The 24,931-nt window shown below is 37.9% G+C and overlaps 1 protein-coding gene across 1 annotated transcript in view; it reads left to right on the top strand.

Annotated features, from left to right (window-relative positions):
* DNAH3 (dynein, axonemal, heavy chain 3) overlaps positions 1-24,931 on the top strand; it is a 118,015-nt gene that overhangs the window by 42,004 nt on the left and 51,080 nt on the right. Inside the window, exons 21-24 of the mRNA XM_008573407.1 lie at positions 2,280-2,380; positions 3,284-3,389; positions 5,575-5,704; positions 16,516-16,761. Coding sequence (XP_008571629.1) covers positions 2,280-2,380; positions 3,284-3,389; positions 5,575-5,704; positions 16,516-16,761 — 583 coding nt within the window. The remainder of the gene's footprint in view (positions 1-2,279; positions 2,381-3,283; positions 3,390-5,574; positions 5,705-16,515; positions 16,762-24,931) is intronic.

Raw genomic sequence — 24,931 nt, 5'->3', positions numbered from 1 at the left:
GAGGTGGGCAAGGTCACATTGAAAAAGCGCCTGTGGGGGCCCGGCCCATGGCTTACTTGGGAGAGAATGGTGTTGATAACACCAAGGCCATGGGTTCGGATCCCTATACAGGGATGGCCAGTTGGCTCACTTGGGAGAGCGTGGTGCTGACAACACCAAGTCAAGGGTTAAGATCCCCTTACCGGTCATCTTTTAAAAAAGAAAAAAAGAAAAAGTGCCTGTGGGATGGGAGGTTTTGTTGCAGTGATCTGTGGAAAATACATTCTGTCATAGTCAACATGATAGCTAAAGAGCTTGGACTCCGGAGCCAAACAGACGGGGTTCAAATCCTGGTGCTGCTACTTACCAGCTGTGTAACTTCAGACATGCCGAGCAGTCTCTCAATGCCTCAACTTCATCACTGGTGAAATGGGGATAACGGTATCTACCTCATAATGTTGTTAGAAAGATTAAATAAATTAATATTTGCAAACTGTTTATAATAGTGCCCAGCATATACCAAGTGCCAGATAACTATTTGTTAAAATGAAATAAAATAAAATTTATTACCATTTCAAGGAAGAGTTCCTACATGGAATATGTCATTATCAAATCAAAATATATTTCCAAACTGTATTTAAATGTCACAAGAGTAAGAGTGACTCATGCTTTACAATGGAATGCCTAATTATCCAAATTATATACCTACACTAATTATAGCATATGCATAATTTTGATTGTATAATATATAAAAATAGAAATGTTTTATTACACGATACAGAATATATTATATAAACTAATAGTATAAATGTATTAGTTGGTCTTAAGATTAGAAGTATAAAGAGAGTCATAATTGGTGAATTTCCTAATGGTTCTTCTCTGCTCTGGGTGGACATAAAATTACAGTCACAGGTTTGGGTCTATTCTACTTTTCTCGATATTCAGAGATGACAGGGCTGCTGGTGTCTGCCCCATAATAGCTGTGACTTTCCTGGGGATGCATGCAGGAACCTGTTCCACGATGTGTTTGATGTGGGCCACACAATGGCAAGGAATTTTTTAACCACAGTTGGGATGAACAGCAAGGATTGATGATATCTCCTCTTCTCACCTGAGAGCAAAGCCTCAGGCCTCGCCTTATGACTTAAACATCTCACTTGAACCCATATTGGCAAATGGAAAGCAGTGCCCTTGACTGAGAGTGTATTCCAAGCCTGTCCTATATGTTTGCATGACTTTCTACAGGACTGTGCCTGCTGAACACTAGCACTTCTGATGGTCTCTCATTCCATTTTGAAAGGGATTTATGGAGAGATCTTGTCACTCCATCCATAGATTAGTCCATGTTGCAGGGGGTTCAAAGGAGTCTTTTGTGAGAGACTTGAGCAAATAAAACGGTGAGAATGTGAACGGAAGTTCTGCATTAAACACTGAGGATGGGCCCTTGAAACATGGCATGTCTGATAACTTCTTGATTCTTCATCTAAGGTTGCAATTCAGTGGATTTTCTGACCTCCCTATTTAATATTGCAGCTCACCCAGCCATGACTGAGCTCCTCTCTTCCACTTCATTTTCCTCTGAATCACTTTTCATCATTTTATATATGAGGGAACTACAAAAAGTTCATGGGAAAATGGAATTAAAAGATAATACAAACCTTCCACAAACCTTTTGAAGAGCCCTTGTACTGTATATTTTGTTTATCATCTGTCTCCTCCCAGCTGAATATAAACCTCAAGAGGACAGGGAGTTTTGTCTGTTTTTTATTATTGACACTTCATTTTCCTCTGAATCACTTTTCATCATTTTATATATGAGGGAACTACAAAAAGTTCATGGGAAAATGGAATTAAAAGATAATACAAGCCTTCCACAAACTTTTTGAAGAGCCCTTGTACTGTATATTTTGTTTATCATCTGCCTCCTCCCAGCTGAATATAAACCTCAAGAGGACAGGGAGTTTTGTCTGTTTTTTATTATTGATTATGCATATTTGTGGGGTACAAAGCTGACCATCACCACCTGTGCCCAAAATGTGATGATCGAATCAATGCTATCAGCATGCCCATCACCGCAAATTGCAGCTACTCCCCAAGTCCTCCATCCAACCTCTCCCCAACCTCCCTCCCCTCTGGGCTGTTTTTTCTATGCACCTAGAACAGTGCCTGGTGCCTAGTAGGTGCGCAAGAAATATTTATGGAATGTATTCAAACAAGCTTCGTCTCTACTGGGGCCTTTCACTTGCAGATGGAATATAACCCCTTTGCCCCCTCTCTGCCCCTCTGCTTTGCACTTTTAGCTGTGTTTAATGAGTGGGGAGATTATCCAGATGAGCCCCAAGATGAGTCTGATCTTCGAGCCAGCTGACCTTGAGCAGGCCTCTCCAGCCACTGTGAGCAGGTAAGTCAGCTTGCACTGGTACCCTGGGGACACGTGTGGCCCCACTAACCCTAAGCCAGAAAGAAAGCTCTAAAAATCCACAAGTGTGATTAAGCCTTAGAAGATCACCTATATTATTTGTTGTTCACTTAAATTCATCATAAAATTAGTCCTCAATCCACACTGCTGGTGGGTATCTAAAATCAAGCAAGTGCTTTGAAAAACAGTTTGACATTATCTCCTAAAGTTGAACCTTCACATGCCCATGACCCAGCAATTCCACTCCTAAGTACATACCCAAAAGAAGATTTTGCCCATGTGAAATAGGAGAGCTGTTCAATAATATTCACTGTGGCACAACCAACAATAACCAACACTTGGAAACAGCCTAAATGCCCATTAACAAGAGTGAATTAATAAAAGTATAATATAGTCAGAAATTATAAGATTTATATATAGCACTCAAAACAAATGAACTGTACTGACGTGCAATTACATGGATAAACCTTAGTAAATACATTAAGGACAAAAATCTTAGCAATATTATTATAAAAGTAAGCCCAAAATATTACCTACAACATGGTACCCCATATAAGTTGCTAAAAACAATGAAAATAAAAAAAAAAAAAAAATATATATATATATATATATATATATTTTAGGAACACACAGAAATGCTATAAAACTATGTAAGAATGAAAGAAATCAAGGGGCTGGTGAACACGAGATTTAACATGCTGTGTGACCTGAGGTGGGGAAACCCAGGGGAATAGGATAAGGGAAACCACGTGGTTAGATGAAGGTTATTGTCAAGATCTATTAAGGCCTAGCACGGTGCCCAATGTGCAGCAGATGCTGCTAAATGTTAGCTGGTGCTAGTACACATGAGGGAGCACCTAGCCTGGCCTCTGTTTGTGCTTCCAGGTGTGGGATGATCTACATGGAGCCCCATCAGCTGGGCTGGAAGCCCCTAAAGGATTCGTACATGGACACCCTGCCCTCCAGCCTCACTGAGGAGCACAAGGAATTGGTGAGACTCTCGGGCCCCTTTCTTCTCCCCTCCCCCCAAACCCCCTACTTGTCATTTCAAGGGCTCTCTAGACACATCTTCACCTTCACAGTTTTCCAGGAGACAAGAAGGGGCAGGGAATTCCCTGCCTGTCCCCAATCACCTTGTTTCCTGGCTGCCTGCCATTTTTCCACCTGTCACCACGTGGTGGGGGCAGAGCGGTGCGGTCACTTCTCCCTCGTCGTCCATCTTATCCACCACTCCTCAGCTCTCCCATGGAGAATCCAGTCGCTGAGGAGCATTCTTCAGCAGGGGTGGCTGGAAAGTCACCCCTTTCCCCATTGCCCACTAGCAGAAATGTCTCTAGATGTGGCTCTGGAGATGGGCCAAGTTGGGAAGAGCTGGCTTCCTCTTTGTGCTGCCACTCCCTGTGCCTGTGACCTGTATTGCAGACCTTCTGCCGCTAGGGAGCTCGAACCAGTTTGAAATGTTTTCACTGTAGCTACTACGAGTGACTGAGTGACCGTTCCCTTCTTCCCTTCCTAAAAGAGGTGGGAAAGTTCAGGCATGGCAGGTTACTGACCACACACTCAGACCAGGGAAGCAGGAAGGGGAAGGGGCTCTGGTGCCTCCTACCCACCCCTGCACTAATAGAGAGCCTAAGGAAAGCATCCCACTGAGGACACCAAGAAGGGTCAGAGTCGGGCTCTGTTCCCACTGTGGAAACACTCTAGGGGATTACGTAGGATGCTCCCATGTCTGTTACCACTTACATACATGTATAGTATATATAAACACATGCATTTATGCAAATTCATACCCACATGCACTTCCAGGGACCATTCTGCACACACACATGCGCGTGCACACGCTGATAGCTGCCAACTCCCCATACATCTAAAGGCCTTTGGGGACACCCCAATGTCCTTAGCACAAAAATCTAACTGCCTATTGGGGCCTATGAGACATGTGATCCAGCCTTGCCTGCCTCTGCAAGCTCACTGCCTATGCTTTCCCTCAGACTCCTATCTTGTTTTCATTCCAACAAAAACCCAGGTTTCGCCATCTCAAGGGTTTTGAGCTTTTGATTCCTATTCCTGGAGTCTCGCCCCAGTTTGTCTCATGGGTGTCTCACCCCTGTCATCCAGGTCTCAGCATAAAGGTCCCCTCCTCCAAGAAGACTTCCCTGACCACCCTATTTAAACCCTTTCTATTCTCCATTGTAATTTGCTTCCTGCTGGTACTTTTCATGATCTATAAGTATTTTATTTTCTTGCTTGTTTAGTAATTTATTGTCTGTCTTCTCTACCCCTCAGACTGTAAGCACCATGGGCAGGGGCCATGCCAGCCTTGTCCATGGTTTATACACAGCACGACTACAGTGCAGTCAGTAGATGCTCAATAAGTACTTGTTGCCTGTATGAATATACCATATATCCATGAGTACATATGCATATAAATGCATGTATACACACATACATATCCACATATCTACACATCTATATATATTTATTTAGTAATGGCCTGCCTATTTCCAAAAATAAAAAACAAAACTCAACATAATAATGTACAGTGAGAATTACAAACAAAGCATAACAAAAGGGAAAAACACTGAAATATGAAGAGAAAAGTGAGTCAAGTAATTTTTTTAAAAGAGTAAATGGGTTGGGAGCAGAGACAAGAAACAAAAATCAATATACCCCCAAATAAGCACATAAATACACACGCACATATGCTGACTTTCTGAAATGAGCCCCAAACCTAGCTCTGCTCTTTCCATGGCCCCACTTTATACGGGAGTCCCACCTTACAAATGTCTAACAGTCATTTGTAAAGCAGTTGTTTAGAATTCCTAGTATTTTTCATAGAAATAAAGTCATATACAGCCGCTGGGTCCTAAACCTACTTTGTGTGTCCTATAGCCGACCTAGAGAATCTCCACGCCTCTCTCAGCATCCAGCTCTGGACAGTGGAATGGGCATGGGAAACTGAATCAGCATGGTCTGTGGGCTGCACAGTCTTAGGACCATTCAGGAGGAAACTGGGGCAGGGGTCTTGGTGCCTGTGGGTTTTCTCCAATGCACCTGCACTCAGAAGTAATCTGCAATCTTACCTATATCTACAGCCTCCCGAGGTAATCAAGCTCTTGATCTTCAGCTCAGTTTCTGATCATGTCTCCAAATCTCACATAGCTTTCTACTCCCAGGTCAATGACATGTTCATGTGGCTTGTCCAGCCCTGCCTGGATTTTGGTCGCCTGCACTGTAAATTTGTGGTGCAAACATCTCCCATCCACCTTGCCTTCTCAATGATGAGACTGTATTCCTCTCTGCTTGGTAAGTGCTACCTGTGGTTCTTAAGCCACATGGGGCTCGGCTATGCCTTGGCTATTTCTTCTGTCCCTACCCCTATTTTGTCCCCCTTGAATTACAGTGAGACTAGCTGTTTGGTCTAGAACAAGCAAGGTTTTGGAGTATAGATAATAGAGTTCAGTAGAAAAAGTCTGTATTTAGCATTGATCTGACATTAAGTTTTCGGGGTGTTCTTTTGCAAATTACTTCATCCTTAGTCAGTCTAAGGTTTCTCATCCATGCAATGGGAGTAATAATAATTCCTGTCCCTCTTTGCCTCACAGGGACATCCCAGAGGGAGATGAATTTAGATGACACAGAAAGAAAAATATTCTGAAAAAAATATATAAGAAGTTTGCACATGTTAACAAAATTTATGTTACAAAATCTGAATTCACAAAACATATAGATACACTATAAGGGAACTAAAAACATTAGTCTCCAAAACTAGGAAACCTCTTCAGGACATTTAAACCAATGGTTCTATGATTTATGTACTTCCCAAGGTACAATCAGATATATCTATAACATAAATCAAATTTCATGTGTATCAAATTTCACTGAATTCTACTGGAAATGACAATAGTTGTGTCCATTTGAAGAGCTTTTATTGGATGCTATTTCATTTTCAAGATGGCACATAATTTAAACTCAAGATGAATCTTTAAATTTCACTGAATTCTACTGGAAATGACAATAGTTGTGTCCATTTGAAGAACTTTTATTGGATGCTATTTCATTTTCAAGATGGCACATAATTTAAACTCAAGATGAATCTTTACAACTTCTGGTACACGGACATGTTTTGTCAGCCCATTTCTTCCAAAGGCATTGCAGGTATAGATAAAAAATGTAACATGGTCAACAGTTAAGTGGAAAATTTCTAAATATTATTTGATTTTCAAATATTAAGGGCTGGCTAGTTAGTTTAATTGGTTAAAACACGGTGTTATAACACGAAGGTCAAGGGTTTGGATCCCTGTACAGGCAAGCCACCAAAATGAAAAAATAAATTTGGAGGCAATTTTTTCAGAAGCACACCAATTGCATACAATACCATATATTTGCAGTATTATTTGTAAATTTTGCATATTTTTCTAAGCTTTGTCTATTGTCCTTGTGTAGTATCTCCCAGGAAAGAAGGCGCCAGCATGAGAAATGGACTTACTGGTCCCCAGTCCTGAGTGACCTCATCTCTTGCCTTTCCAAATCTATAGCTATGAAATTTCTCAGGAGTGTTCTAATGCACATGACACTAACAAGTGGGGACTAGGTTTGAATACACATGTATCTGATTTCAGAGCTCTAAATTTTTACTCTATCAGTGTTAAAATGCAAGAACATTACAGCTATGATTAACAAGGTCTTGAGGTAAGGAATGCTAAATACATTTTTTAGCCTTTTATTTTGAAATAACTTTACACTTACAGAAAAGTTCCAAAAAGAGTGCAGAGAGTCACATAAACCCTTCACCTTGCTTTCTTTAATGTTAACATCTTATATACCCAAGGTGCAATTATCAGAACAAGGAAATCACCATTGGTACAATACTACTAACTAAACTATAGACTTTATTTGAGTTGCATCAGTTTTTCTGCAAATGTCCCTTTTCTTTTTTCTTTATTTTTTTTCTTTATTCAGCTTGAATAATTGTTTATTGAACAAATGCTTTGGGAAGGTATTGTATGAGTATTTATGCTACTATTTTTTAATTGAAACAATTGATTATACATATTTATGGGGTACAGAGTGACTATCAGTGCAAAATATGATGATCAAATCAATATTACTAGTATGTTCATCATTATAAATCATAATTATTCTTTTTGTCCCTTACTCAGTTTCATCCTAACCCTCTCCACCTCCCCCTTTCCCACCTCTAGTAATCATAGGTCTGTTCTCTCCTTCTGAAAGTTCAACATATTATTGTGGTCTTTCTTTTCTCTTCTCTCTCTTGTCTTTTCTTTCTTCCTTCCTTCCTTCCTTCCTTCCTTCCTTCCTTCCTTCCTTCCTTCCTTCCTTCCTTCCTTCCTTCCTTCCTTCCTTCCTTCCTTCCTTCCTTCCTTCCTTCCTTCCTTCCTTCCTTCCTTCCTTCCTTCCTTCCTTCCTTCCTTCCTTCCTTCCTTCCTTCCTTCCTTCCTTCCTTCCTTCCTTCCTTCCTTCCTTCCTTCTCCGCTCCCACTTATGCATGAGGACATGCAGTATTTCTCTTTCTGTGCCTGGCTACATAAGCATATCTCCTTTCTCTGTTCCAGGATCTGACTTGAAATGCCACATCACATTTAATTGTTGCTTCTCCACAGTCTCCTCTAATTCCTCAGTCTTTTCTTGTCTTTGACAACCTTGCCACTTGATAAGCACTGGCCAATTATTTTACAGAATGCCTTTCAATTTAACTTTACTTCATGTTTTCTTATCATTAGATTGAGGTTATACGTTTTTAGCAAGAATACCACAGAAGTGATGATGTATATGTCTTATTACCAGTGGAGGCCCTAAACAAAGTTAACTTTGGTCAGAGTCACATTTCTTCACTGTCATGTTACTAGTTTTTTCCCCTTATGTTTAGTAAATATCTTGGGGGACGATTCTTGGAAAATGCAAATACCCTATTTTTCCTCAAACTTACACCCACTGATTTTAGCATCCATGGGTGCATCTTGCCTATAACAATTATTATGGTGGTGTTTGGCTAATGGTATTTTCTATTTCTATTTCTTCTACATTTACTAATTAGACTTTTTGTGTAAGGAATAAATGCTTCTCTTCCCGATTTGTTTACTTATTGTTTATTGATCAAAGTATGGACCCATGGATATTTATTTTATTCTATAGGTTATAATACAATGTTATAATAATTTATTTTGTTGCCCAATTAGCTTTGGCCATTGGTAGCTCCTTTATGTTGGCTCCTGTTTCCTTTCAGTAAGCCCATCCTTTTTCAAGTATGTTCTTATTTTCTGGCACCAGGCCCATCTTGCATTTCCTTTGGCTTAGCCCTGTAATTAACCACTTCTCTAAGGAGCCCTGGCTTTTTATATTGAAGAGTAGGATTTAGGAACCAAGATATGCGTACTAGGGGTGCTCATTGTTACTGTAGAGTAACATCAAATACCTTTATGTGCTGCTGAGAGGAGAAGGAGCAGAAAGACCATAGGGACTGACTAAGGCTGGAAGACCCAGATGATGCACTGCAGCAGATTCCTGGGCAACTATGGATAGCATAGGTAGAAAAAAGTGTCTCATGGAAGGAGAAGGAGTGCTAAAAGGGTAGGGAGAGCATTTGGAAGATAAATTTTATCCAATTCTCAGTTTTTTTCTTGGGCTTATCCTCTTTCCTGGATGAGGAAAGTGTACTGTACTGTCTTGCTCTTCAAAGAGCAAGGATCAGGCCGGCCGGTGGCGCACTCGGTAGAGTGCGGCACTTGGGAGCACGGTGGCGCTCCCGCCGAGGGTTTGGATCCCATATAGAGACTGGTCCACTCACTGGTTGAGCGCGGTGCGGGTGCGACACCAAGGGTTGGGATCCCATTACCAGTCACGAAAAAAGACAAAAAGGAAAAAAAAAAAAAGAGCAAGGACCAGAAACATTGGAATCACCTGAGAGTTCAATAGAAAAGGAGGGATCCCATTACCGGTCACGAAAAAAGACAAAAAGGAAAAAAAAAAAGAGCAAGGACCAGAAACATTGGAATCACCTGAGAGTTCAATAGAAAAGGAGAATATTGGGCCCTGCTCCAGATCAACTGAATCAGAATCTGCATTTTTACAACTCCCTGGGTAATTTGTGTGCACATTAAATTTTGAAAAGCACTGGTGAAATGGTAAAGAGCTTGGAGCCAGGTTTAGATTCAAATCCTAGCTTTACTACATCCAAGATATGTGACCTGTGGCCTTTCTGAACCTTAATTGACTCATCTATAAAATGGAGATAACTGTACCCCTTTCATAAGTTTGTTACATAAGTTAAAGAAAATTTTTGTGGATAGAGAATATTCTGGGAAGAAGCCAAAGCAGGAAGCACCAGCAGCCTGTCTTCTCATCTAGACAACAATTGTATTGGCAGAATCTGCCTGGTGTAACTATTTTGCAATTCTGGGGTCTATTCCAAGGCTTACAACTATCACAGAATTACAGTTAATTTTGGTCAATTTCAGCTTTTAGCATGTTAGCAGCTACACTTCCTCCAGCCCTCAGTGCTGAAATAGGCAGCCCTACCTGTGTCCTAGGAGCAGCTTGCACACAGCTTGTGGGAGCCAGGGTGGGCAATAAGGACCCTGTCCTCCAAAGATCAAGGATTTGTGTTCTGACTACCATTTGCTGCTTCTGACTGTAGAGGTGTAGACGCAGAAGCAGGCAGCTGTTGTTGCAGTCCCCCTCCCCATGATTACAAGCACCACCATCTCAAGATGAAGCGACTTCTTGGAAATTTAAAGGTCCAGCACCCTTTGTTCCTCTTTTTCTATTTTTCCACTTTTGGGAGCCAGACATTTAAGGACCAGGACATTCAGAAACAATCACATATCCATGAGAATTTAGAAAAGCACTACAGATGGCCAAGGAAAGGTATGGCCTCAGAAAAGATCTGAGAGGACCTTAAGCTTACATCTCAAGGTAATCCCCAGAACAGAAAAGCTGACAACAATCAAACAACAAAAACAACATAGCAAACCCTATGGAAGGAGGGAAAAACTGATTTTGAAAGTTACCATGTTGAATGATAGATTCAAATGTCCAGTTTTCAGAAGAAATAAAAGTCACAGAGTGTAAAAGGAATAGGAAAATGTAATTCATTCAAAGAAAAAAACTAAATTGACAGAAACTGTCCTGGAGAAAAAACAGATGGTGGACTAGTAGGCAAAAACTTTAACACCTCTGTCTTTTAAAATGCTCAGAGAGCTAAACATGACATGTAGAAAGTTAAGAAAATGATGTATGAACAAAATGGAAATATCAGTAATGAGATAAAAACCTAAAAAGAAACCAAAAAGAAATTCTGGAGCTGAAAACTACAATGACTGAAATGAAAAATTCACTAGAGGATTCAAAGGCAGATTCGAGCCTTTGAAATAGAAAAAAAAAGAAAGAAAGAAAGAAATAGTGAACTTGAAGATATAACAATTGAAATTATCAAGTCTGAGGAACAGAAATAAAAAAGATTTTAGAAAAGTGAACAGAGCCTAAGAGATTTTCCAGACACTGTCAAGTAGACCAACACACACATTGTTGGAATCTGAGAGAGATGAGAGAGAGAGAGAAAGGGCAGAAAAAGTATTTGAAGAAATAATGGCTGTAAACCCAGATTTGATAAAAAATGTGAATATGAACATCCAAGAAGCTCAATAAACTTCAGGTGGGAGGAATTAAAAGAAACCTACACCAAGACACATTATAATCAAACTGTTGATAGCCAAAGACAAAGAGAATCTTGAAAGCAATGAGAGAGAAGTGACTCAACATACAAGGAATCCTCAGTAAGATTTTCAGCAAATTTCTCATTAGAATCTTTGGAGGACAGAAGGCAGTGAGCTAATATATTCCAAGTGCTGAAAGAAAAAACTGTCAACCAAGAATTATATAACTGGCAAAACTGTCCTACAAAAGTGAGGGAGAAATTATGACATTAACAGATAAATTTAACTAAGGAAGTTCATTTATTACCATTAGTTTTGCTCTGCAGGAAATGCTAACAGGAGTCCTACAGAATGAAGTGAAAAGATTCCTGATAGTAACTGGAAGCTATATGAAGAAAGACAGAGCTCAGTAAAGGTAAATACATAGGCAATGATGGGCCGGCCGTGGCTCACTCGGGAGAGTGCGGTGCTGATAACACCAAGGCCCCGGGTTCGGATCCCATATACGGATGGCCGGTTTGCTCACTGGCTGAGCGTGGTGCTGACAACACCAAGTCAAGGGTTAAGATCCCCTTGCCGGTCATCTTTAAAAAAAAAAAAAAAATACATAGGCAATGATAAAAGCTAGTATTGTTGTAACTTCAGTTTATACCTCCACTTTCTGTTTTCTACATAATTTAAGAGATTAATTCATTAAAAAACAATTATTAGTCTATGTTTCTGGATACACAATGGATAAAGACATAATTTTGTGACATCAATAGCTGAAAGAGGGTGGGGACAAGGCTGTACAGGAACAGAATTTTTATTTGTTACTGAACTAAAGCTGAAATAAATTCAAATTAAAGTGTTATAACTTTAGGATGTTAAATGTAATCCCTATGATAACCATTAAGAAAGTAGCTATAAAATATACACAAAAGGAAATGAAAAGGGAATTAAAAAGTTTTACTACAAAAATTCAACCAAACAAAAAAGAAGATTGCAATGCAGGAAATAAGGGGAAAAAAAGCAATAAGACAACAAACAGTGAAATGTCAACAGTATGACCCTTCTTATCAGTAGTACTTTAAATATGTATAAATGTAAATGAATTAAACTCTCCCAATCAAAAGGCAAAGATTGGCCAAATAGATTTTTAAAAATAATAACGTGATTCTCCTCTATGCTGTGCACAAGAGACTCACTTTAGATATAAAGACACAAGTCGGATGAAAGTGAAGGGATAGAAAAAGATACTCCATACAAATAGTAAAAAAAAGAGAACTGGGGTAGGTATGCCAATATCAGAAAATATCAGACAAAATAGACTTTAAATCAAAAAAGGTTATAAGGGACAAAGAAGGAATTATATATTAAAAGAAGATTCAGGGCCAGCCTGGTGGCGCACTGGAGAGTGCGCCGCTTGGGAGTGCGGCGGCGCTCCCGCCGAGGGTTCAGATCCCATATGGAGACCAGTTCCCGCTCACTGGCTGAGCCCAGTGTGGGCACAACACCTAGGGTTGTGATCCCGTTGCCGGTCCCCGGTACGGGCGCGACACCGAGGGTTGCGATCCCGTTACCGGTCAGTAAAAAAGACAAAAAGGAAAAAAAAAATAGAAGATTCAATAGAGCAAAAAGATATAACAATTACATTTACACACCTAATAACAGACCACTGAAATATATGAAACAAAAATTGACAGAATTGGAGAGAGGAATAGACAGTTCTATAGTAATTGAAGACTTCAAAGCCACACTATCAGTAATGGATAGAACACACACCTGGACAGAAGATAAGTGAGAATAGAGGACTTGAACAACACAATAAACCAACTAGATCTAGTAGACATGTACAGAACGTTCTGCCTAACAACAACAGAATGCACACTTTTCTCATGTGTACTTTAGATGTTATGTTATATGTTATTCCACAAATTGTCTCAATAGATTTAGAAAAACAGATGTCATACAAAGTATCTCCTCTGACCACAGTGAAATGAGATTAGAAATCTATAACAGAAGAAAAACTGGAAAATTCCCAATTTTTGTGAAAGTGAAATAACATACTCTTAAACAACTCATGAGTCAAAGAAGAAATCACAAGGGAAATTAGAAAGTACTTGGAGATGAATGAAAATGAAAACACAACATACCAAAAGCAGTGCTACAGAGGAAATTTATAGCTTTAAATGCTTACAGTAAAAAAGAGAAAGATCTCAAATGCACAACCTAACTTCACAACTTAAGGAACTAGAAAAAGAACAAACTAAACCCAAAGCTAACAGAAGGAAGGAAATAATAAAGATTAGAGTGTAAATAAGTGATAGAGAAAATTAACAAAACCAAAAGTTGTTTCATAAAAAGATTAACAAAATTGACATTTACCTAGATAAACTGAGAGAAGATTCAAATTATTTAAATCAGATATAAAAATGGGAATGTTACTACCAATTCTACAGAAATAAAAAGGATTTATAAGAGAGTACTATGAACAATTGCATGTCAACAAATTGGATAAACTAGATGAAGTGCACAGATTCCTAGAATGATAAAACCTACCAAGATTGAATCATGAAGAAACAGAAAATCTGAATAAACCTATAACTAGTAAAGATACTGCACCAGTAATTAAAAATCTTCTATAAAAGAAAGGCCCTGGACCTGACAGTTTCATTGGTGAATACTACCAAATGTTTAAATCCTTCTCAAACTTTTCCAAAAACTTGAAGAGGGAACACATCCTAGCACATTCTCTATGAGCAGCATTGCCCTGATACCAAAGCCAAAGACTCTGTAAGACACAAGACAAATCAAAACAAAACAAAAACCTGTAGACAAAAATCCCTTATGAACATTGATGCAAAAATCCTCAAAAAGAAAAAAAAAACCCAACCAAACAAAAGAAACCCCAAACTAGCAAACCAAATTTAGCAGCATATTAAAAAGATTATACCTCATGACCAAGTTGGATGCATTCCTGTATGCAAAGATGGTTTAACATATGAAAATCAATCAATATAATATAGCACATTAACATAATAAAGAAAAAATAACACAATCATCTCTATTGATGCAGAAAAAGGATTTGACAAAACTCAACACCTTTTTGATTAAAAACATTCGATGAACTAGGAATGGGAAGAAACTACCTCAACGTGATAAAAGCCATATATAAAACAGCCACCACAGACATATTCGATCATGAAAGACTGAAAGCTTGTCTTCTTAGGTCAGGAACAAGGCAAAGATGCTCACTTTCACCACCTCCATTAAACATAACACCAGAAATTGTAGCGAGAGTCATTAGGCAAGAAAAAGAAATGAAAGGAATTCAAATTGGAAAAAAAGAAGTAAAATTATCTGTTTGCAGATGCGATGATCTTTTAGATAGAAAAGCCTAAAGATTACACACACACAAAAGTGTAGAACTAATAAATGAATTCAGCAGTGTTAGTATACAAAATCAACATATGAAAATCACTTCCATTTCAAAAAAAAAGAAAATCACTTCCATTTCTATACACTAACAACGAACATTTGAAAAGGAAAGAAAACAATGCCAACTACAACAGCATCACATAGAATAAAATATGTAGGAATTAAATTAACCAAGAAGTTGAAAGACTTCTATGATGAAAACTATAAAACACTGCTGAAAAAAATTAAAGAAGACATAAATAAATGGAAAGATATCCCATGTTCATACATTGGAAGACAATATTGTTAAGATGTCAATACTTCCCAAAGCCATAAACAGATTCAATGTAATCCAAATCAAATCCCAATGACATTTTTTGCAGAAGTAGAAAAATCTATTCTAAAATTCATACAGAATCTCAAGGGAGCCCAAATAGCCAAAGAGCTGGAGGACTCACACTTCCAGACTTAAAATCTTACTAAAAGCTGTAGTACTCGAGAGTAGGGTAATGGCATAGACTGATATATAACCAATGGAATGAAGAGAGAGCACAGAAATAAATCCTCACGTATATAATCAAGTTTTTTTTCTGACAAGAGTGTCAAGACAATTCAGTGGTGAAAGGACAATATTTTCAACAAATGGTGCTGGGAAAATTGGATATCCACATGCAAAAGAATGAAGTTGGATCCTTACCTAATATCATATACAAAAATTAACTCAAAATGGATGAAAAATCTAAACATGAGATCTAAAACATTGTAGTTTTAATAAAAAAAACTTTAAGAAGAAAATGTAAGGCAAAAGCTCACAACACTGGATTTGGCAGTGATTTATTGGTATGATACCAAAGGCACAGGCAACAACATAAAGACAAATTAGACTTCATCAAAATCAAAAATGTTTGTGCATCGAAAGACACTATCAACATAGTAGAATGGCAAACCACACAGAATGGGAGAAAAGATTTGCAAATCATATATTTATTAAAGGATTAATATTTGGAGTATATAGAGAACCCCTAAAATTTAGAAACAAAAATACAAAGAACACAATTCAAAAATGGGAAAGACATATCTCCAAAGAAGATATACAAATGGCCAATAAGCACATAAAAAGAGGTTCAACATCACTAATCATTAGGGAATGCAAATTGCAATCATAAAGAGATACCACATCACACCTATTAGAATGGCTACCATAAAAAAACAAAAGAAATAAAGTGTTGGCAAGAATGTGGAAAAATACTTGTGCACTGTTGGTGAGAATGCTGCTGTGGAAAATAGTTTAGTGGTTCCTCAAAAAAGTAAACGTAGGTTAACCATATGATCCAGCATTTTCACTTCTGAGTATATACCCAAAAGAATCAACAGCAGGGACTCAGATAAATATTCACCCATATTCATAGCAAACTTACGCACCATAGGCAAAATATGGAAGCAACCCAAGTGTCTATCAATGGATGAATGGATAAACAAAATGTGTTCTAATCATACGATAGACTATTATTCAGCCTTAAAAAGAAAGGAAATTCTGACACGTGCTACACTGTGGATGAACCCTGAAGACATTATGCTAAGTGTAATACGTCAGTCACAAAATGACTATATGATTTCATATCTATGATGTACCTAGAGTAGTCAAAATCATAGGGACAGAAAGTTGAATGCTGGTTTCCAGGGGCTTGGGAAGTAGGAAAATGGGGACTTATTGTTTAATGGGTACAGAGCTTCAGTTCTGCAAGACGAAAAGAGTTCCAGAGATTGATGATGGTGGTAGTTGCACAACAGTACAAATGTGCTTAATACCACTGAACTGTACATTTAAAAATGGTTAAGATAGTTTTATGGTTAAGTTAAGTTTTATGTTATGTATATTTTACCTTAATGGAAAAAAAAATGTATGTGCTAAAGGATCTAGCAGGTGATGGGCACTCAGCCATTATCACCTGCTGCCCCAGGCGCTTCGTGAACCAGCCAGTTCACATCTTTCACCTGTGGCACTCTGCACCTTGTCCTGAGGTTCTCTTTTATCACTTTCAGATGAAATAAGGGAAACAGAAGAGGAGGAAACTGAATTATTTGAAGGTCTGTCAAGTCAACAGATCTTCCTCTGGCTGCAAGGACTATTCCTCTTTTCCTTGGTGTGGACCGTGGCCGGCACCATCCACGCGGACTGCAGAAAGAAATTTGATCTGTTTTTCCGCAACCTGATCATGGGCATGGATGATAACCACCCAAGGCCCAAAAGTGTCAAACTCACCAAAAACAACATCTTTCCAGAAAGAGGTAATTTAGTACCTGTTTGTTATTTCCTACTATAATAGCTTGAATCATGTGTTTTAAACCCAACCAGAATATGTGAACCACATAAGCCCTTTACAAAAGCCAAGGAAAATTTTGTAGCTTTCCTACAAAAATGATATGACAGCTTTATTTTTGCAAAAAATTACCCAAATTCAGAAAATACAGAGAAGGGAATAGAAGAAAATTAAAATCAAAGGTAATCCCACTATCTAGAAATATCACTTTTTATGTTTTTTTCTTTTGTTTTTTCTATATTTCTATACATAAAAAAAGATCATACTGTAAATACCTTCCAAATAGCTTTACTTTTTTGTGATTGTAAAAAAAAAGATATGAAGGACCACGAGAGAACTTCCAGGGCTGATAGTAATGCGTCATGTATTAAGAATGATCTGGGTTACACAGATACGTGTATGTGCCAAAACTTAGTGAATGTATGCTGCACTCCATTGTATGTAAGTTTTATATCAAAAGAAAAAAACACATAAACAAATACTGAACCCTATTTATGGGGAAGTATATAGATGTTTACAATCTATTTTGAAATGTTCTAAAAAAAAAGATGGATTAATGGATGGATAGAGGATGAGTAGGTATGTAATAAAAGAAGTAAAAAGCTAATGGTAAAATGTAGGAGGCAGGTGCACATATGTTAACTGTACAATGCTTCTAGTGTTTTTGAAATTTTTTTCTTTTTTTAAATTTTTCACAATAACAGAACAATGAAGCAGGTGTCACTGCTCCCCAACCCACACACCTTTCCCTTGCATGCCTGGCACACTTCACGTGATGCATGGTCATTTGTCAGGTGACTGCATGGAGGCCCTGTATCAATTCATTAGTTAGATAGTGGCATATTCATTTTTTTTTCTTGGTTTGGAAGATTTTGCTTGTTTTTTTATTATGATGAGATATACATAACATAAAATTTACCTTTCAGTCAGCAAAGAAAGATTTTATTCTTTGGCTTCCATATCTATCATTTCCTCTTTCCTTATTTTTGTATTTTTGCCCTTTCTAGGTGGTCTTTTCATTTTTTGTTGGGTGTTTTTTTTTTTTTTTTTTTTTTTTTTTTTCCAACTGGCCAATAAGGGGATCTGAACCCTTGACCTTGGTGTCAACAGCACCACGCTCTCCCAAGTGAGCTAACCGGCCAGCCCAGTCTTTTCATTTTAGTATCAGCCATGTACCACTGCAGCTATTCTCTTTACTTCCTTAACTGATTTCAGTTCTGCTTTTGTTTCTTTTGTTTCCTTGCCATTCTTTCTTAGTGTAAGGATTAAAAGCAGAAGCCATGGAATAAAATGTCAGAGTTCAAATCCTGGCTCCAGCACTAACTAGTTGGTGGCCTTAAGCAACTCTCTTAACCCCTCTCAGTTTCCTCAGTTACAAATGGGGGCAATAATAGAACACATTCATGGTGTTGTTCTTGTGAAGATTAAAAAATACTTAGAATAAAGCATAACATGTAGACAGTGTTAAATAAAAACTAGCAATTTTTATTGCTGCCATCATCATCGTCTCTGTTACATCGTTCATCTCACTTTGTATCTCGTTGTGCCTTTACATCTCAGTCTGTTTTCTCCTTAAAGCTTTCCCTTTCTACTTTGATGTATTTCTGTACCTTACTGAGTAAATTTGGTTTAAAATCCCACATTAAACAAGTTTCAGAGACGTATTCTTCAGGCTAATCTCCATATTGTGTTCCCATACATTGCAGTATTTTCTCACAGGTTCCACATGTTGTCTTCTGCTTTCCTCATCTTTTTAGATCAATCTGTTCATGCTCTGTGTCCACAGAGATAGGACATGAGTTGCCCTTGACCCCACACTTGGTCCAGTTTGTGACGACATCCTTCATTCCCCCAGCGATGAGCACAGCTCCCACTTTCCCCCGTAATGTCTTCTGTCTTCTGTGATGGCCTCATCTCCTGCCTCCATGTCCTACTCAGCCAATGTGGCATTAGACAGACCATCATTCTCAGCATGCACTGCACACTGGCTTCTTCATTTATCTTCTTTCACAGCAGCTGCTCTACTTAGAAGTAGGTTTGGTTCAGGAAAGGCTGTTGGTAAGAATAAAACGACACAAGTGACCGACGTGGACATGTCCATGGAAAGTTAAGCTTTACTTTTGTCTTCATGGTAAACATATACTTCTCTCTTCCTGCTAGTTTTCAAAATCCTTACTGCTTTTGGAATTCATCAAGGTAAATAATATTCATAGAACACCTTTATGGTGAACCAAACACTGTGAACTCTGCTCTAGATGAAGGAGCAACGGGATGGCAAGACCCAGTGACCACATGTGATCAACTAATGCCGTCTGTTGAAAGCAGCCTTTTCTATTTGTGTCATCAACAGAGGGGCTCTGTGGCTCTTCTCTTTGGAGGGTCACACCTCACTGAATTTAAGGTGCCACGACCACCTCCTTCTTACTCATTGCTACCCTCTCAGCTCTAGAAAGATGGCCTACCAAGGGGGGTGAAAAGATGATGAGACGGCCCTCCCAGATCAGCATCTGGCTGGCCGATGAACGGCTGACTGATTTTCTGTGCAGTATGCAGCCTGAGTCTCCAGGCGGCCACTGGGGAGGGACCCTGTAGATTTGTCTGTCTTTCCTCATGCAGTCTTTTGAAGAAGATTCTTTCTCAATCCAGCTCATCTGCTTTCTAATTAGAAGAGATTTTGCCCAGATCCTTTTAGTTTTTGTTTTTAGCAACATCATTCCTTTCTTTTTTTCTCCTGTGCCTTTGTAATTATCTTAGAGGGAAATTGGGAAGCTCCTAGCCAGAGCCCATTTGAATCAAAAGGTATGTTTTTAAGTGCTGAATATGCTTTCTTTCTTATGTATATAACAATTTCACGGAGATATAATTTACATACCATAAAATTTACACATTTAACTGTACAAATCGATGGTTTTTAGTACATTTACCTAGTTGTGCAACCATCACCATAGTCCAGTTTTAGAACATTTTCATCACCCCAATAAGATGCTTCATGCCTATTTTTAATTAGTATCTGTTCCCATTCTCAGCCGCATTCGATCACTAATGTACTCTCGATAGATTTGCCTTTTCTGGACATTTCATGCACTCATTCATGGAATTATCTAAAATGTGGCCTCTTTGCTTTGATTGTGCTTTCTTATAACCATCTTTAAAAGATTAACATGCCTTTTTAGCCTTTGCACAAGGGCCCAGGGTTAAAATTCTAATGTTGAGAGCTCGAGAAAGGCCATCCCTGATTTCATGGAACATTATTTTCTGGACTTTTCATGATCTAGGAGACATGGCATAAATAAATCTCTCAAATAAATGCTGGAGGAACTACATTGGGGAGCGTACATTAAAGAAAGCAAGCAGAACTTTGGGAGATTCTCTCAAGGTTGGGTTCACATCATCTGACATAGATCCTTGTTTGTCAATCCAGGGATTTATTTGTCTAGAAAATGCTAAATTTCTCTTTTTTACCCATGTATTGTGTACCCTTTGAAAAGTCACTCACTTCTCAATTGAGAAGTTCACCTTATTCTCCAAGTGCAGGAGAGGAAAACAGATCTGGGTGGGGTGTAGTCAGAGGAAATAGAAGTTATATGTCTTCCTGGATTTCTGCTATTCTCTCCTTTCCACCCTTACACCCTGACCAGAATCTGAGTTATAATCATAATCAGAACTCAGAGAGAACAGGAGCCATTACTCTGGTGAGAATCAAAGAGACTAGATCTTAATGTTACCTCCTGCCTTTCTATGTGCTATGCTAAATGCTTGGTATGTGTATCTTGTTTACTCTCTACTGTGATTTTTCTAAGCTCAACATAAAATCAGACCCATTTTACATATGTGCAAAAGGTAACCTTGGCCAAAGTCACACAGCTGGTAAATCCACTTTTACTCAGTTAAATCTTTTTTCTTTGGCCTAAATGTTCCTGAATGAAGCCACCAATAAGCTCTAGCTCAACATCAGCAAGGGAAGGGGGAAAAATACTTTACTGATTTATGCTTTCGGTGTTCCCTTTTTTACTGTAAAAGCAGTTTAAGTCTATTAAAGAAAAATGATCAAAAAGCATCTCTTTGTTCATACCATCCTATCACAGGTATTTCAGTTTTCAAAAAATATTTTCCCTTTCTTGTTCACCTGCATTCATCTTTTTACGTAGTTGCCATAATGGTATATATTCCAATTTTTTGTTCTATTTTCATCTGTCATTGTTTCTTAAAAGCATTTTCTATGTTAATACTTAGTTTACACAACCATTATTTTAATGAATGAAAAATATTCCATCTGTCTTACTGGTCTACTAGCACAGGACATGTAAGTTATTTCTTTGCTATCACAGATGGTGTTGTATGCTCATGTGCACAGATTATTTTCATTGTGACTTATTTCCTTATGATAAATTCCCACAAATGGGATTTCTGACTTAGAGTAGAGAACATTTTTGTAGCTCTGTAAGCATAGTGGCAGATTGCTTTCTAAAAATGTTGTATGGATTGACTTTTAAGTAAAGTTGCAGAGTGATGTAGGATAACAGAAGCTCCCTTCTTTAATACCCAATAAAATTAAACGAAAATGTTTTAATCCTAAAATTCTCCAGCAACAACCAAAAAAAGAATTACAGCTTAATTCCTTAAACATTAAAAAGTGGTGCACAGGGAGAGAACAAAAGATTCTGGTATGGTACATTTCCCAACTCAGAACCTGCCACCCCACTCTCTTGATAAGAGGGATGCAGAGAGGAAAGGAGGTGAGTCGCCAGAATCTGAGAGTTCTCCCTGGTCATCCCCAATGTGGAGAAAAGTGGATTATGATGGTGGCTTTGCAGCTGCCAAAAAGAGAAACCCTTAATCATGGAAGTGCCTGATAATGCTGAAGGATTTTAGTAGGGGTGGGAAAAACTACCAGGGTTTGCATCTTCCAGAGCCTAGGCTGAGTAGGGATGTGAGCTGAATCTTGCAGGGGTGGGGCATGTAGGTAGCTGGGATGGGAGTGGGATGGGCCCATGGTTCAGAAAAATTGGCCAAATGTCAGAGAGAGTGTGCAGAGTTCAGATTTCCCAGCAAGGACAACTGAGTGTTTCCCATTCCCCAACTTTTGTAGCCTGAGGCTACAGAAAAGAAAGCCACACACCAATCCCTGAATTGTGGCCAAGAAAGTAGGTTGGATAAGCTGGCCCCAGATAACACTGAGAAAGATGTCAAGAAGAATTTACCCAGTTATATCAGAGCAAAAATGGTATGGTGATTGTGCAGGCATCAGAGAGAGAGGGAGAGAGAATCTGATAGAAAACACGACCCAAGAAAACAAGCTATTCCTGTTGAAAGAATTTAGTAATAATTGGAATTTAATTTTTTTGAAGCTCATAGATGAATAGTATGATATGCTGACAAAAGGATAGATATAACAATTAATTGAATAGAACTGAGAGACCAGGAAAAGCTTCCACATTTATGGTGACTTGATTTTTCACAATGGTGCCAAGATTCAACAAATGGTGCTAGAACAACTGAATATATACCTGTGAAAGGATAAATTTGGAACTCTACCTCACACCATAGTCAAAAATCAACTCAAAATAGATCAAAGACCTAAATATAAGAGCTAAAATTATAAAACTCTTAGAAGAAAACACAAGTACAAATTTTTATGACCTTGGAATAGGCAATGGTTTCTTAGAACACTAAAAGCACAAGCAACAAAAGAAAAAAACTGACAAACTAGACATCAGTAAAATTAAAAATTTTTGTGCTTCAAAGGACAATATCAAGTGAAAAGACAACGCACAGAATAGGTAAAATTTTTTACAAATTATATATCTTATAAGGGACTTATATCTAGAATATATGAAAATATTACAAGTCAATAATAAAAAGACAACACAATTTAAAAATGGGCAAAGAATCGGAATAGACAATTCTCCAAAGAAGATATAAAAAGGGCCAATAAGTATATAAGATGCTCAGTGTTATTAGTCATCAGAGAAATGCAAATTGAAACCACAATGAGATACTACTCCACAATAACTAGGGTGGGTATCATTTTAAAAATGGAAGCAGGTGTTGGCGACAACGTAAGATAATTGGAACCTTCACATACTGCAATGGGAGTGTAAAATGGTGCAGCAGTTTTGGAAACAGGCATTTGGCAGTTCCTCAAAAGTTAAACATAATCCAGATGTCCACCAATGGATGCATGGTTAGGTAAAATATCCATACAATGGAAAATAATTCAGCAATAAAAAGAAATAAAGTACTTGATACGTGCTACGACATGGATAAACCTTAAAAACATAAGAGAAGCTAGTCACAGAAGAACACATATTATATGATACCATTCATATGAAAGGTACAGAACAGGCAAATCTATAAAGACAGAAAGTAGATTAGTGGTCGCCTACTGCTGGGGGAGGAAGGATTTGGGGGTGATGGCTAAGGTGTACGAGGGTTCTTTTTGGTGTAATAAAAAGTCCTAAAATTGATTGTGGTAATGATCTCACAACTCTGTGAATATTAATATTTTAACATAAACATATATTTTGAGTAAACCGGTGAATTGCACGCTTGATGGTTGAATTATACAGTATGTGAATTATATGTCAATAAAGTTGTAGAAAGTTTATAGATAAGGTGATAATATTACAGAATTAGAGGAATAGAGGGACTGAAGAACCAAAGAAACAAGTTGAAAACCCAATAATTCCATTAATGATCTAATAAGTAAATAAGAGTCAGCAAGAATAAAGTATAGAAGGCTAGACATATAATAAATGGCTTTGAGGAAAGATTTGAGATAATTACACATACTGTAGAAGACATAGACATTAACACAATCAGAGAATATGATATGGAAACCAAACTATGCTAATTCCTTCAGTAGGAAGCCCAATAAATAGAATAGACAATATATCCAAAGATATAAATGCACACATTTTTCTTAAAAGGAAGAACTGTTTCTACAAATTATGAGAGTATGCTATGTTTCAAAAAACGGATATAGAATAATTGACCAAAAGATACAACCTGATTAAATTATTGGACTTCCAGGATAAAATTCCATGAGGCAACTAGATGGGGGAAAAGTCAATAAGGGAGAAATAGCTCACAGCCTCAGCTTCTGTACAGCAACTTTAAATGCAAGAAGTTAAGATAGAGCAATGTCTGCAAACTTTGAAGGGAAAGAAAAACATGACATGAATATTACTCTCAGCTACGTCGCTGTTAAAATACAAGAGCAGCAGGCAGACATTCTCAAACACGCAAGAACTGAGAGAATTGAGTGCCTGTAAGCCCCTTCTTGAAAAAAAAATATATGAAATAAGCCAACTAAGAGATGAATCAAAATAAAGAACTCTTAAATGGTCTGTGTCAAAAGGCCTGAGTGAGCATTGAATTTATTTAAATACAGACCTAAGAGTAAGGAATGGGGAAATTATGGTTGCAGACCAAATTATGAATGTTACAAACCCTGACAAAGTAAAAGTCGTATCATTAACTACAGCGAAAGGAGCCAGAGGAGGACAGGTGGAAAGAAGAGGGAGAGTTAATCACCTCGTAGTTTGTAAAGGAATCCATGAAATTGGTCTAAAATTGAATTACGTATGTATTTACAAATAAGATGATGTGATGTCAGGATTTGCTTTAAAATACTCCAGACCAGAAAAAAAAGAAGGAAGGAAGAAGGGAGGATGGATGGATGGAGGAAGGAAGGAAGGAAGGAGGGAAATGAATACGGTGGTGGGGAAATGGACGAGGAAAGAATTGCAAAACGATAATTGTTGAAACTGGATAATGGGTACATGATGGTTAATTATCTATTCTTCTTACTTTTGCATATTTAAAATTTTTTTCATGGTAAAAGGTTAAAAATACAATAACAAAATTGAATGAAATGATTTTTTTTAAAAGGCATGACGCTAACTCCTTAAAGGCTTAAATTATTTTTTTTAATTAAGAAGCATCTTTTCAGAACCAGTGTAGTGAACAATGATGCATCAGGAATTCAGCAGGTCCTTCCATTTTTGTTTTGGTCTCCTTTCCTTCTGCTAGATCTAGGTAAAAATTAAATTTAACATATTTATTTAAAAATGGTATATGTCGGGCCGGCCCAGTGGCGCACTGGATAGTGCGCCGCTTAGGAGGCGCGGCAGCGC

Source organism: Galeopterus variegatus, unplaced genomic scaffold, assembly GCF_000696425.1.
Source record: "Galeopterus variegatus unplaced genomic scaffold, G_variegatus-3.0.2 Scaffold913, whole genome shotgun sequence".
Classification (NCBI taxonomy): Eukaryota; Metazoa; Chordata; class Mammalia; order Dermoptera; family Cynocephalidae; genus Galeopterus; species Galeopterus variegatus.
This window is presented reverse-complemented; position numbering and strand designations above follow the sequence as displayed.